Source organism: Carex rostrata, chromosome 17 (assembly GCF_964058835.1).
Source record: "Carex rostrata chromosome 17, lpCarRost1.2, whole genome shotgun sequence".
Taxonomy (NCBI): Eukaryota; Viridiplantae; Streptophyta; class Magnoliopsida; order Poales; family Cyperaceae; genus Carex; species Carex rostrata.
In genome coordinates, this window is record NC_135934.1 from 8,488,280 (window position 1) to 8,504,065 (window position 15,786).

The 15,786-nt window shown below is 36.0% G+C and overlaps 3 protein-coding genes across 4 annotated transcripts; 2 read left to right on the forward strand and 1 right to left on the reverse strand.

Annotated features, from left to right (window-relative positions):
- Positions 1-5,075: 5,075 nt before the first annotated feature.
- Positions 5,076-8,674, forward strand: LOC144568763 (proline--tRNA ligase, cytoplasmic-like). Of its 2 annotated transcripts, none has more exons than XM_078319148.1 (13): positions 5,076-5,186; positions 5,371-5,418; positions 5,665-5,756; positions 5,845-5,937; positions 6,156-6,272; positions 6,377-6,564; positions 6,661-6,727; positions 6,835-6,957; positions 7,075-7,227; positions 7,335-7,619; positions 7,712-7,930; positions 8,139-8,232; positions 8,388-8,674. In XM_078319148.1, exons 2-13 carry the CDS (start codon positions 5,391-5,393, stop codon positions 8,450-8,452), a joined length of 1,524 nt encoding a protein of 507 aa, XP_078175274.1. In that variant the 5' UTR covers positions 5,076-5,186; positions 5,371-5,390; the 3' UTR covers positions 8,453-8,674. The 2 variants fall into 2 exon arrangements, with proteins under 2 accessions (XP_078175274.1, XP_078175273.1); XM_078319147.1 differs by having other exon boundaries at positions 5,137-5,266.
- Positions 8,675-9,696: 1,022 nt separating this feature from the next.
- On the forward strand, positions 9,697-10,394 carry LOC144568094 (heavy metal-associated isoprenylated plant protein 2-like). The gene is made up of 2 exons (XM_078318324.1): positions 9,697-9,781; positions 10,087-10,394. The coding sequence occupies exons 1-2, from the start codon at positions 9,697-9,699 to the stop codon at positions 10,392-10,394; spliced, it is 393 nt and encodes a 130-aa protein (XP_078174450.1).
- A 158-nt stretch (positions 10,395-10,552) lies between these two features.
- Positions 10,553-15,316, reverse strand: LOC144568182 (putative bifunctional dihydrofolate reductase-thymidylate synthase). The gene is made up of 12 exons (XM_078318442.1): positions 15,137-15,316; positions 14,559-15,058; positions 13,907-14,279; positions 13,767-13,811; positions 13,489-13,554; positions 12,969-13,030; positions 12,769-12,843; positions 12,462-12,627; positions 11,621-11,744; positions 11,424-11,530; positions 11,010-11,145; positions 10,553-10,896 (listed from the first exon to the last, which is right to left on the reverse strand). The coding sequence occupies exons 1-11, from the start codon at positions 15,179-15,181 to the stop codon at positions 11,035-11,037; spliced, it is 1,674 nt and encodes a 557-aa protein (XP_078174568.1). The 5' UTR covers positions 15,182-15,316; the 3' UTR covers positions 10,553-10,896; positions 11,010-11,034.
- Positions 15,317-15,786: the final 470 nt, after the last annotated feature.

A 15,786-nucleotide genomic window follows, 5' to 3' on the forward strand; every position in this document is an offset into this window, starting at 1 on the left:
TGCAGTTCATTGCGGAAGTAACTAACTCCACTTCGATTGTGACCTTGGCGATAATCATGGAGACAACACCACTTCTCTCCGAATGTTGGACACTCTTGTTGATTTGGATTGCCCCAATTTGGACTCCAATCATTTAAGGGACGAGGACAGCCAGTCGGTAAACGAGACCAACACTAATGTTGTAGAAGCACAGTTGGCCCTGACATAAGCTTTGTTTTACACTGAACCGCAACACAAAGGCTCCTATAGAGATAAGCTAGAACAACCCCACCCCAGTTGTAATGTTCCGGGGAATCAAGATTATGTAGAAATTGTAAATACATTGCCGGAACCGAATCTCCCAATGAATCAGCAAAAAACATAGACCCGAACAAATCGAGTACATACGCCCTTGTGTACTGGCGTACCTACTCATCTGTAGGCTCACCCGGTTTCATGTTTGGCATTGCAGCAAATCGATTACGCAACTCCTTCAAACTTATAGCACACCCAGAAGTCGTTCGAACCTCTTCCGCATCGTTTGGCCCCGATCTCGTCTTCTTTTTAAGCACCGCACTTGCGGTCCCATTTCCAAGGAGTTGATCCACTAAGATAGACCAAGTACGGTCTGAAGGACCCATCACCGGTAATTCCATGATCGGCAACGCCCAGAGACAAGAAACATCCTGCAGCGTAATTGTTATCTCTCCCACGGGAAGATGAAAACTGTGGGTCTCTGGTCTCTATCGCTCCACGAGACCAACGAGGAGTGCTGGGTCAATTTTTATGTGATCCATTCGAGAAATCTGATACAAACCGAGTCTAAGCAATAATGGTTTGCAAAGGTCGTGGTACGCAATCCGAGTCCAGAGACCTCGAGGGTCCACTCCTACATTTCTGTAATCTTGTCAATGTTATACAATTTGATTAAAATAAAATATTGCAATTCAAATAGTTATATCATTTTATAAAAAAAATATTATATGATTCATGCAGTAGCTTACATTATCATGGATTCGTGAGACCTTATGTTGGTCATGTGGCATTCATAATAAATTGCTAAAATTATTTGCTGATCATGCTGATTCAAAACCACCCGGATCACGACTGCTTGACATTCTGCATGCATAATATTTTAAAAAAATTAATAATAATAATAATCTAAATTTACTAACCACTCACATTATTAAATAAATTACTAAATTAAGCAATTACCTATGAACTCTAAAACTCACAAGAATAAATAAATTAAAAAAATAAATAAAATACGAGATGAATAAATTATCTAATTTATTATTTCTTGCAAAATACACTTAACAAACTAATAAATTGAAATCTAATTAATTCAATTCATTTTCATAATAGATTAAGAAAATAAGTACATTCATTACCTAAATTACTTGCATTACCAAAAATCCAAAAAGAATAAACTATCTACTTTATTTTGTTTGAAGAACTTTAGGCTAAAATATTGTCAAAATAATACTATGAATTATTCATATCTAATAAATTGCAACTGATAATTGAGATTAGATAGTTAATCTCAACAATAATTAAAATAATGCTATCAATACTCTCAATTTTATTCTATGGACAAATTTAAATAAATTAACTAAACGAAACTAATTATACCACATGAAATGAGTCTAAAAATAAATTAATTTGTCTAAATCCTAAACCCTAATTTATCAATTCTTTTAAAATACAATTAACAAATTAATGAAATTCAATATAATCAATAGTTTGATAACAAATTCAACTAGAAATTAGTATCAATTAACTTATTTCTACACTAATTAATTTTAATTTTATGTATAAAAAAAAAAAGCTGGATTGAGAAATGGGAGGGACGGGTCCGACAGGAGAGGGGTCCAACGGAGGAGAGAATTGAGGAATTTAAGGATCTGGACGGGTTGCCTTGTTCAGTCCTAGGCGCGATATAGCGTTCTGCCGTGTGAAGAGCGTGAGAAGAAGGAGAGAGCGAAAGGGACAGGGTGAAGGGAAGGGATCAGGTAAAATGCGGTGGGGGACGGGATGGGTTACCCTGTCCGGGTTTTTTTTTACTTACCTCGGACGGATTTGAGTACAACGTCCAGCTTTTTTTTTTTTTTTAATTACCACAGACGGGTCTTATTACACCGTCCTGTGTTTTCTTTTTCTTTCTTTTGTTTTTTTTTTACCGCTAAGTTTGTTAAGGTTGGTAATTAGGGGGATGTAATCCGGACGGGATAATTAGATCCGTCCCGTTGAATGGGTTTCCTCAACCCGTTCTACTTATTTTTCGACAAAATCCAAAATTACTCTATTTCGATATTTTATTAATTTATTTTTTATTAATAAAAAATTGCTACTTTCGGTGATCCAAAGAGCCGTATATTGTGGGCCTTGTGGTGGTCGAGATTATGTTAGGTTTATTTTCCGCATTTGAATATGATTTGTGGCCCCGTTGATATTATTTTATTTTTTCCAAATTCGGCCGAAAAATATAAAGAATTTTTATTATTGTAAAGATAACTATTTTTCTTCCTAAGCCCCTGTTAATATTTTTATTTATAATTAAACAAGTTCTAGTAGATGAGTAGTTTGATGGTTCTTCGATGAAAAGAAGATACCACTAACGAGTTTTATAAATCATGCATCACAAAATAAAAATAAGATGCACATAGCACTTTCACAATTTGTTTGACTATTGGACTTTGATCATATTATTTGCTAAAATAAGATTCCTTTTTAACTAATAGATTTTTAAATACAAAAATAAAACATGTAAATTTTTTTATGTTTACATTTATTATATTTTATATATTTGATTACGAAAAGTGCTCCACATTTTGTTGATAAAATATGTCAAAACAAGGCATAAAAAAAGGAAAAATTATCTAGTGTACCCATACAAACTTGAAATAGCTAATTTCTTCATCAAAACACTATAATATTCAAAATCCCCACAAAATTTTAACATTATTTCTTCTATCTCCATTTAGTTATTTAATCTTTTATTCAATTAAAAAATTGAATTAACCAATACATCTCTTTAATTTTAAATGGAGGTTTCTTTCTAATTGTCTCTCTATAATTTTAAATGGAGGTATTGTTTCTTTCTAATTGTCTCCTTTCTCACTGATATTTCCTCCACCTTCGTTGATTTAATATTTTTCTTACGATGAAAAATTGAAAATAAATAAGAATAATTAAAGTGGATTGGGATGAATCAATCAATGACATAACCCAGGTTATTAATTTTTCCTAGTTGGTAAGTTTTCAGTTCTGAGTTAAGCATCAATTCCGAAAGGTCTTACAAAAAAAAAAACGCGATATCTTTATTGACCGGAAAAGAAGTAAGTCTATGTCACAAGCAGGGTTTTCATTCGAAATCGTGACGGAAGACATAAGTACATCATAATTACGCTATTCGCGATAATTTTTTTTTTTAAATCTCTTCATAACGTCGAAATATTAAAATATTAATCTGTACGGATGATCATTGTACCAAAGCTAGGGGTTTAGGGCGTGTTCGGCGTGCACGTAGGAATACAAATAGGAATAGAAATAGGAATGCAGAATTTTTGAACTGATTTTTACTGTTCACGTGGGAAAAAAAAAATTCAGTCTGAGTGAATTTTTTTTTCCCACGTGAACAGTAATTTCCGAACAGGCCCTTAAGCTTTGTATCTGGATATTATTCAAATTCGGATTAAATGATATAGATAATTATGGAGGTAAATATCCTTATCTGTATCCGCAATTATTCGGATCCGAAATTATTTCCAACCGACTCTGACTTTACTACTCCGGATAGAAGTTGTTATATAATTATTCCATATTCATTTCAGTCTTAGTTATGGGATAAATGATAATACGATATAGTTTCTAATTTAATCTCTTTTTTGCTGGTGATGGTGCTATAATAGAGCTAATTTTTTTTTTTTTTACCTCCATTTCTTTACTCTTCATTCTTTTTCCTTCAAGACTTTAGTCTGTGAATGTAAAATGTTTTTAGTCTCTATTAAATTGGTTTTAGCTATTGTTTCAAGACAACAACAAATTACTCTTTTATATATTAAAGAGTATAACTCAATCATTTGACAATTAGTCGTTTTGTATACATATTCGTAGATTATTCGCTCCGTATCCGTATCCGGTTAAGGCGGATTTGATTTTAAATTTTAATATCCGTTTACTATTCGTATCCACATCCATTCATTGAAAGACAGATACGGATATGGTATTAGCACTGTCCACCCCGAATCTGCTCCATTTAAATCTGGTCCATAGCCTCACTCATAAAAAATATTTGAATAAATTTAGTCGAAATATTTTAGATATTCTGGCCAATACGGACAAAAGTGAAATGCACGCGAGTGTTTTCAAATTCGTATCGAAGCAAATTGAACGGTCCTGATGCAAACACAAAATTAGAAGTACCTTAGGTGATTTGATTTCGGATATGGTACACTGGCTGGGTCTGGGGAATCCATATTAAGTTATTAACAGTATATCTCCGCATAGATTTCGACAGTCCGATCGGAATTGGGGCCAATCCGGTCCGTGAAAAAACGCACGGTCCCTTTAATATTCGTGTAGATTCTGATTGGACGGTCTGGATCCAAACAAATATATTCTGTTATGATTTGGATTCCTAGCTGCGTTCTGAATACGTATCCTCTGCATTAACTCAAAAAGAAATCTTTTGAGTTAATGAATCTCAACCGTTTGATTTTAAACGGAGCCCAACCGTTTAATTTTAAATGGAGCCAATCTGGATCTGCCTATAACATAGGAGGCTCTTTAATATTAGTGCAGATCTAATTCGTACGAATCTTAAAACAAATTGGACGGCTGAGATTTATGCCCTTTTGAGTTAATGCAGAGGATACGAAATCCTGGGTCCTCCTTGTTGAATTCGAATCCTCTGAGATATCTCAAACTTTGCGTGACTTTATGGAAAATCCAAACCGTTTAGTTGCGTTATACACGAATCTCAAAGCACACATATGCGGGCCCCCTACATCACCCCCGAATAGGCACCGGACACGTCGGTCACGCAAAAGTTGAGATATCTCAGAGGATCGCACTCCCTAGTTGTACACAAAATTACCATTTTATCTGGGGACAGAAATGTAAATTCATCCCTACCTAAATCCCCCCCTCGCTCTCTTCGTCTTCCTCTCTCGTGCGTTGCCCTCTAAACCCTCTCCTTCCTCAAGGTACAGCTACTCTCTCTTTGGTCGCTCTCTCTCTCTTGGGCCCCCGCGTGTTGGGTACATCTGAACACCGATCTTGGCTGGTTAGTAAAAAGTCAAACTAATCTCAGTCCAGTGTGGTTAATTCATCTCGCAATTCAATTGCTCTGACCGAAATTACTCAAAATTGTATCGTTTACATTTGCAGGACGCTTCTCTTAGCTGGAGATGGCGACTAAATCTTCAAACGTAACCAGTGAGTATCAAACTTCGCTCTTTTTGTTACAAATCTCTACTCACTGTCAATTTCTATAACATTTTTGGTAAATTAGGGATGATAAAAAACGAAATGCTCAATTACAAAGCCCCAAAAGTTACTGCCATAGGAAAGTACTGCTGTACTGATTTTATGTCATTCAAACCATAATTGGTACATAGTAAGTAGAAACCTAGCATGGCCTTGATATATTTTTTATTATAATATGGTTTTTGTGGGCATCAGCAAAACCAGCAAAAAAGAAGGAAATGAAGAAAGAAACCAAACTTGGTATGGCAGTGAAGAAAGATGACAACTTTGGAGAATGGTACTCTGAGGTGAGTTATGCTGTCATATATATATCTTAACAAAATGTAATATAGTAAGTGCACATTTTATAATTCAGTTCCGTGTTTTCACTTTCAGGTTGTTGTGAACAGTGAGATGATAGAGTACTATGACATCTCGGGATGCTATATTCTAAGGCCACAAGCTGTTTCCATTTGGGAATCTTTGCAAGTAACTAATTAGCTCTTCCTTTAATACTCTCTCTTTCTCTCTCTCTTGTGTTGTCAGATTACTAATTCAACATTGAAGCAACCCCATTTGTCTCTTCTTCTTCTTTTTTTTTTTTTTAATTTCAAACCATGCCCGTCTTTCCATTACATCCACTATAATTCCTATATACAATTTTAGGAAACTTTGCAGCTTCTTAACATAATTATGTACTGCTACAGGCATTCTTTGATCCGGAAATAAAGAAAATGGGCATAAAAAATGCTTATTTCCCTCTTTTTGTTACTGAGAATGTGCTACAAAAGGAAAAGGATCACATTGAGGGTTTTGCTCCTGAGGTTGGTTAGTTCTTGGTTTTGATATTTTAAACAGTGAAATGAAATGGTTGCAAGTATGAGAATAGATTGATCTAATTTGGTGTCAAAAATGGTAAAACGTACAGGTGGCATGGGTGACAAAATCAGGGAAGTCAGAGCTGGAGGTGCCCATTGCAATTAGGCCGACAAGTGAGACAGTAATGTACCCTTATTTTGCAAAGTGGATCAGGGGACACCGTGACTTGCCTCTCAAGCTCAACCAGTGGTGCAATGTCGTCAGATGGGAGTTTAGCAACCCCACACCTTTTATCAGGTACCTTTCTTTCTGCAATCACATGGCTTTGATTTTATGTTAATTTATATTGAACTTTAATTAATGTCTGATTCGAGAATTTTTTTAATTTTATAGGAGTAGAGAGTTTCTGTGGCAGGAAGGGCATACTGCTTTTGCAACAAAAGAGGAAGCAGATCAAGAGGTGGGATTCGACATGCTTCTTTTATGTTAGTTACATTTTTTTTCCTTTGATTTTTCTTCTAACCTCTGATGCATGAATGGTTTTTGCCCCTGTTGATAATTCATCAGGTACTTGAGATATTAGAGTTATATAGAAGAGTGTACGAAGAGTATCTTGCTATTCCTGTAATAAAGGGGAAAAAAAGTGAACTTGAGAAGTTTGCTGGTGGTCTTTATACTACTAGTGTCGAGGTGCACCACTGATTCAATTTTGTACTACTATTCACTCCTTCACATTTCATTGTTGGCTATTCTTTTTTTTTTTTTTACTTCAACTGAGAATTACTGGTTTAATTGCCCCTCCCCTAGGCTTTTATCCCCCACACGGGTCGTGGGATTCAAGGTGCCACCTCACATTGCCTTGGGCAAAACTTTGCCAAAATGTTCCAAATCAATTTTGAAGATGACAAGGGCGGAAAGGCAATGGTGTGGCAAAATTCTTGGGCCTATAGCACCCGTACTGTAAGTTCATCTTCTATATAGTCTCTTTGCATTTGTGTTGATATATATGGTGTCAACCTTATAACCTGAAGTCCTGAACTGAGTTTTTTATTTTTTTAAAAAAAAAGATTGGGGTGATGGTGATGGTGCATGGAGATGACAAGGGGTTGGTGCTGCCTCCTAAAGTGGCATCAGTACAAGTAGTTGTTATCCCTGTACCATACAAAGATGCCGACACTACGGCCATCAAGGCCGCATGTGAATCAACAGCCAAGGAATTAAATGCTGCCAGTATGAGAGCTGATCTGGACACACGAGAGAACTACTCGCCAGGCTGGAAATACTCTCACTGGGAGATGAAAGGTGTTCCTGTAAGAATAGAGATCGGACCAAGAGACTTGGAGAAGAGCCAGGTAGAATATTTTATGTTCGACTTTGTTTTGACTTTTATGACTGATCCATCCCTCCCCTTTTATAACTATAACAAAATGTTTTGAGTTATCAGGTGCGTATAGTGAGGCGGGACAATGGTGCAAAAATAGATGTGCCGATGGGTGAGCTGGTGGAGAAAGTTCAAGAGATTCTGACGAGCATCCAGGAGAATCTATTCAACACGGCCAAAGAGAAAAGAGATGCGTGCATTGAAGTGGTGCACACCTGGGATGAGTTCATGACTGCTCTCAACAACAAAAAGTTGATCCTTGCCCCCTGGTGTGATGAGGAGGTATACCTCTCTCTTTCTCTCTCCCCTCTTTTCATGCCTGTAAAACATGCACTGATCTCAAATAAAAGAATATAGCATGCGTTGGTGTGTTGGTACTGGCTAAATTTTGACCTTAGATTGCATTAAAAAGGAACTTGTATATTCGCATCATCGCATGGTTATTGTACTTTGTGTTTATCTGTATATATACTTGTATATTTGTTAATAGGAAGTGGAGAAAGATGTGAAGGCAAGAACCAAGGCTGACCAGGGTGCTGCTAAAACACTATGCTCCCCTTTTGACCAGCCCGAACTCCCTTCTGGTACCTCACTCATACCTAGAGCTCTCTTTTCTCTGATCTTGTTGTTCTTTCTTTTAATATCTTTTGCTATTCTACTAGTATTTACTACTGTATCCTGGGGATATATTTGATCTAATGGAAATAATCTGATCATCCAATGGAACTTCTTCATGTAGGCACGGTTTGCTTTGCATCTGGAAAGCCAGCAAAGAAGTGGACCTATTGGGGACGGAGTTACTAATTTCAGTAATTGATTTCAAATTGGGCTAAGCACTATCTATTTGAATTCAGTTTTGATTGTTAGAAGATGAATTATGGTTTGTTTATTATTATTATAATAATATTTACTTGACAATGTTTGGGTTAGCCGAAGTTAAAAGAGTTTTTGTTTAGTTAATTATCTGTTTGTGTTTTCACTTCAAGTTGTATGGACAATCTTGTTTACTTAGGAAATATATAAATCGTCATTTTGATTTGGTTTTATTGTACACAATCTTCATCAGTTCCTACATATATTTGCCGCTCTCCAAATGTTAAAGTCTCGTCTCATAGAATTTTCTGTGTTCTTTTCTGCGGATTCATATGCTAGACAGTTTACGCTTCTGGCAAGTGAAAAACATTATTATATGTACATTTTGCGTACAAATTAAAGAAACCAAAAGCATGCCTAATGCGCATGAATATTTAGGCTGGGATTAGAAACACTAGAGTCTATTATCTCCAGCAATGTAGTATGGCCGTTACTGGCATATATGGTCTATATTGTCGACTGAGTGATTAGATCAAACTTAAAATTGGCTATCAAATCAAATTTGATCTGCATTGATTTAATAGTTAGGTGGGGCTAGGAGATGTAGTTAACATTAGGTAGCATTACGTTATTTTTATTCATAAAAAGAACCCCAACTTAGACCATACGGTACCACTATTTTGAAAGAAAATATGTTTATTATTTGTCCATGACTCAGATATCCCAATCTTAAATTAATCATCAATCCTACTGAAACAAATCTCCTACTCCATAAATTATTTGATGGTTCCCCTTTTGATTGATCTTGCTTTGAAAAGTTACTAGTTTAGGTAAGTATTTTTCTAGATTAACTGGTTCTGTGGCAAAACAATTTGCTGTAACTTTTAAATCGGGAAAAAAGTGGATTTTAAATAGAACTCAAGTACCCAATTAAGCGTTATGTCACTTGCTTAGTTGACTAATTTTCAGCAAAATCTCAGTAGCAATGCATATGTCACCAAGTCAATAATAATATAGCTACTCCCATAATTAAAGAAGAAGGGGCTTTATAATATATGTTTGTTGAGACATGGCCAAGTTGTATATAAAATGGTTCATAGAGGAGCATCAACCAAAAAAGATTATTTGCCGACTATCATGTCTTTTTCTGGGGTATAATCTTTTTTCAACCTCTCTTCTGCTTCAGAGTTTTAAGAACTCAACCTACTCAGTTACACAGTTTGTAAAGCTTTTACATGTCAAAGAGAACAGAGATTAAGGTTGATACCTCTACCCCAAAAGCCAAACGAAAGGTCATTAAAGCTATTGCAGATTTACAAGGTAATGAAATTCTTTCTTCCTACAAATAAAATACCCAAGAGATGGCTGCTATAATTGATCAAATTCCAAAGATAGAGAATAACCTCTTTTACACATCATGCATAAGCCAAACAAGCTGTACCCTGTTTACTTTCTGAAGACCCTTTTGTTTGGTTTAATTTTCTAAGCTTTTGGCTTATTAAACCGGACAATTCTGTCAGTACATAAACCTAATGGTTCATGAAAACAAGCAAGTTAACACACTCTTAACTCTAGTAAATATAATATCATTTATCCCCTGCTAAAATCTGCACATAACATTGAAGGCATAGATAAAATCGAAGTAAATTCAGAAAAGAGCACCATAGCTGTGACAGGAAATGCAGACCCAGTAGATGTGGTCACTCGTGCAAGAAAGACAGCAAAATGGGCAGATATTGTAAGCGTCGGCCCACCACCAAAACCAGAAGAAAAGAAAAATGGGGATAAAAAACCCGAAGAAAAGAAAGAAGATGGCAAGAATAAAGAAGAACAAAAGAAACCGTTGCCAAATTGTATGTATGCTCCTGTGTCTTACCAACGACCGGTTGTGGTGGTCAATGAATATTGCCAAACAGGCTGCTCTGTTATGTGAGTTGTTAATGACACTATTGTATAATTTTATTCACTGGTCAAACTCTTGATCAATCTTCTATTGTATTCTTTTTTTGCTTTGAGGATTTAGTCAAGCATGCAAATCTTCTCAGACAAATTCAGTCATCAATTACTGGCAGATATAACGCACACCTTCTAAGTGCATGTAACAGTTTCCGACATTTATGTTACAATTCATCTTTTAATTTTGTAAAAAAGAAAGTTATATTAACTCCATGCTGAGTTCTTCAAAAGAGGGATTTTTTTTTTTTTTTTGCAAATTCAAATACCACTCCAAAAGAGTTCATATTAACCCCATGCTAATTCTTACATAATGCCATGATGAGCTCAAAACTCAAGGAGTTAATTGGCACAGAAAATAGAATTTGTATCTTCCTTAAAACAAACTGTTACACATCACGAAAAAAAGTGGAGTGCATGGGCTTGTTTAAATCACTATTCGGCATTAAATAAGCTGCGCCATATTGTTTAAGCCACCGTTCCTGATAAATAGGGAGTTACATTAAACACTAACTCAGGGGAATAAAGCACAAAAATTTGGAATCAGATTAAATCCCATGTAGAGAAGGAGAAGTGTTGGAGATCAGGATTTTACCTCTATAAAGATACTGATGAATTACTTAGACAGCCATTTTCATTTCTATTTTGTTATGGGGGTTATACCCAACAAGCTTAAAGTCAGATGCCTCAAATGAATCTATATCATTCTTCAGATGATTTATCTTCAAAATCTACAAAATTCAACACATATTAATTGCATATTATACTACTGCAATTATTCTTCATTGCTGGTACCAGCAAGGGTGAAATAAATCCACTCAAAAGCAACCAGTACCAAATAGTAGCAGACTAAAATGTTAGTAACTGACACTTCAAAATCTTTTTTTTTTTTCCTTCTATTTTCTGTTTATTTATTGCAATGACAAGCATTTTGTTCATCTTTTCCCTTGTTATTTCATTCAAGTACCAAAAAAACATTTATCGTAAGGGAGAAAAAATAATTATTTACAGGGAACGGTTTGGGTTGCTTCAGAATTTGCTCCTCTAGAGGCTTGACATGTGTTCTATAAATATGCGCATCCCCTATTACATGCACAAAATCCCCCGGCTTGAGACCTGTAGATATACAAATTGAAGAAAATATAACACCTGGGAATTTCGGGGACCAAAGCGCATATGTGCAAAACGAAGGCAACAGTAACATACCACACACTTGGGCAATCATGTATGTCAGGAGAGAATACGAGGCAATGTTGAAAGGCACACCTAGCCCTATGTCAGCTGACCTTTGGTACATCTGGCATGACAGCTCACCATTCTCCACATAGAACTGCAATATGAATTTACAAACATACCCTTGCTTCAAAATTGTTTGAGTCTTACTAATATATCTTTTCGTGTTATCTGATCAAATACTTCACCAGGAGGATGTCATACTAGGGCTGTAAATGAGCCGAGTTTGAGCGAGTTACCCCCAACTCGAACTCGGCTCATTTAATAAACGAGCGAGCCAACTCGAGTTGAGATGGTAATAACGAGTTGTAGAGCCAACTCGAACTCGGCTCGTTATCAACTCGAGTTGGCTCACAACTCATTTATAACTCGTTTAACCAGTGATAGTATTACAACACAAGTTCAAACTAAGCTCGTTATCAACTCGAGTTGGCTCACAACTCATTTAACCAGTGATAGTATTACAACACAAGTTCAAACATATTTTGCACGAATCTCAAAGCACAAATAACAGTCTAGAGATTCGGATTTGATTATTTTGGAATTTATTGTGACCAATAATTTGCAACTCGAGTTATAAATGAGCGAGTTGGGGCCAACTCGAACTTGGCTCATTTATTAAACGAGTTGGCCAACTCGAGCTGTAAATGAGCTGAGCTGTAAATGAGCCGAGTTAAACGAGATGTAAATGAACGAGTTACGAGCGAGTTACGAGTTCGAGCTTTTTTGCCCAGCCCTATGTCATACCCAAAACATCAGTACACTCAGTAGAAATAATAATTTTGCTTATATAAATGAATGAAGAGATGCTAACTTGAGCGAACATATGGCAAGGTGGAAGTGCCACTTGTTGGAGATCTGAAGGATTCCAAGCAGAGATAATAATGCGGCGATCATCAGGATTATTTTTTATCTTATCAATCACATCTTTCAATTGGTCAAATCCTTTTCCTGTATAATCTGCATGCATGTCTGCGTATCTGTTGCCAAAAATAAAACAATAATTTATTTTGCCTATACTCTCAAAAATGCTAAATAAATTTTATAGAAAATAAGAGCTCATATAGGCACCAACTTTATAAAATGAAAAAAAGAAATTACAAAAAAATAGTGGAGTTTACCGGGCACCAAAATGTCTCCACTGGAAACCATAAATCGGACCCAAGTCACCTTCTTCCCTATGATCTAATCCAACACTGACAGAAGCTCATATTTAGATCCAAGTCAGAATTAAAAGAAAAAAAATTAACAATTATAATAAGTGGGTGATGAAGGATTTGATTTCTTCGCCCTCTTTCGGTAGGGGGTGTGCAGTGATTACCTGTCAAGGTATTCTCTTGAAGCGTTACCATCCCATATATGTATTCCTTTTTCCTGTAATACCTGGGAGAACATCATTAAATAAAAGAAAGCAAAAGAAGCGAACTTAGAGGACAATATAAAACTAGACAGTGTTATACATATGTACAGCTTTTAGCTTTTAAATACAAGGGATCACTTGACAATGGTTGTTTTGACAATCTTGACAGTGGATTTAAAGAAAAAAATTCAAATAGAATTGAAAATTGAAGAGTAAAATTATAGGAATGTTATATAGATAGCCTTAAATTCAAATATCATGCAATTTAAGTATTGTTTGATGATGCATCAAGTACCAATATTTGAAACTGTTGAAATTCAAGTCATTTGATGTTCAGTGAAGCATAAACCAAATAGCATCATATTTTACATACATGATATATGGAGAAGATAGATCGTGCCTATAGTGTAGGATTTCAGATTAAAGCTTTATTTTCAAAGAGCCCTGTATATACTAACTGTAAACTGTAGAGTAGGGTTACCTTTGCATTAGTAGAACCACTGATGAACCAGAGTAGCTCTTCCACCACACCACGCCAGAAAACCCTCTAGAAATCCACAAGAAAATAGAATGATGTACTTTTAGTGGCACAAAAACCTTCTAAAAGATTAAAAAATAAGAATAATCTGTTATCATTAGCATTAATAAGTTTCCATAAGAAAGTATCAACAATCTATTTTCATTAGCATTATTGAACACCAGTAATCTATAACATGTTATTCAATCTCTACTCATGATAGATTCTAAAATAAGCCATACCTTAGTAGTCAGCAAGGGAAATGACTTCCTTAAATTGAACCTCATCTACAGGTTATCAATAAACAAACAATAATATTAGATCTTAACTAAATAAAAGAATAAAAACAAATTACATTGAAAATTAGTATATGGCCACTTACCTGGAAACCGAATTTGGATAAAGTCCCTGTGCCAGTACGGTCATTTTTTGAAGCACCGTTCTTTAATATATCCTCGACAAGTCCAAGGTACAAAAATTCCTGATGCCTTTCATAAACTAATTTGGGTAGAAATAAAAAATCACCCACCTCAAATTTATCCTGTTTTAAGTCGCCATTACTGTTTCCATTATTATTTCGTACGCGCACATATGTCACGAAAGAATAGCGAATGCCATTCTCTTGTAGTGGAAATGAAGAATACCACGGTTGGAATACTGACGAGTCAATGGGAGGGATGAATGTATCACATTCAACTGGTGAATCGATATCCGTGAGGTGAATCGCCTCACACTCAGCCGCATTGAGAGACTCCCTGGAATAATATTTTGTATAAATAATGGAAAAATAAAGACAACTTCTTTAATTGCGTTGGTAGAAAAAACATGAAAATGAGTTCTCTGATTTGTTTTCGAAATGTGCATTGTGCTTGTATAGCCCTCTCATTTTATTTGAGCACTCAGGTGTACAATCCAGTATACCATACCAGTAAAATTCTGGTACCTCCAGGGACAAAACAAATTTAAGGAAAACATGCAAGTGAATCTTTAATTTAAATAAACAAGTAAAGTAATTGTAAGGATCAAATACACACCTTAAAATTTGGCCGCCTCCTATGACAAAAATTTTCTCAATTGAGAAACAATAAGGTGTGGAGCCCAATAATTCAAGTGCTGACCCCATGCTCCCACAACTAACCACATTCTCCAAGGTGGCTATATCAAAACTACCAGATCGGGTCAAGACAACATTTAATCGACCCAGTAACGGCCTGTATTGTGACGGGATGCTCTCCCAAGTCTTCCTTCCCATTATAACAGCATTTTTCTTATTTGGATCCGAGGTTGAAATGGTAATTTCTTTAAAGAACTTGAGGTCAGATGGGAGCTTCCATGGGAGTTTACCTTCTTTGCCGATACCCATTTCTGGGGTTGCGGCAACAACCACTTGGTAGGGTCTGAGTGCACCACCTGGTAGGGTCACGCTTGTTGAATTGATGTGAGAAGCCATTGTTAATATTGGTTTGGTAAGATTTCTTATAAAAAAGAGATGATTTGTGTTGTTACATAAAGTTGCAATTTGGGTTTGAGGGGCCTGAAAAAAAAAAGGTCGGAAGCTTCAACAATTAAAGAGAGTAAAAAGCGAAAATATTGTTTGGGTGATGGAGGAGACCTTGAGATATAAGCTGCTTTGAGAGAGTAACTTGAGCGAGAACATCTGAGGGGTGATAGAGAGCAAATAGGATTTAGGGTTTTAGTTTTGAAAGAGATGAGAGAGATGAGATGGGTCGGTTTCGGATAGGGGTTAGTTCTCAAATCCCGCCTATTTTTGCTCCACCAACTCCTCAAATTTGGGTAGGGGCCCGGAGCCCACAAAATTTTTATACAATGGACGAATCCGTATCCTCCCAGATACCGAGTACAGTGAGCTCCCATCCGTGCGATTGGAACTCAATGCCTATTAAGATATAGGGATCTGCATTGAGATTCGTGTATAATAAAAATTGACGAGTTATATCTCATTCTACTCAGTCAGGTATTGCCGTGGGGCTAGCGAGAACACCTTCCTTGGATCGAATTTGCATACTCTAAGATATCTCATATTTTGCGTGACTTTATGGAAAATCTCAACCGTTCGAATACGTTCTGCACGAATTTCAAAGTTCAAATATTACTGGCCCCCGCGTTATCCCCGAGTAGACACCGGACACGTCGGTCACGCTAAATATTAGTTACATCAGAGGATTCGCATTCAAGGGATCCCCGTTCCCACAGCTTTCTCTTTCTCGATTTCGCTTTAACAACCATACTATTTGTTTACTT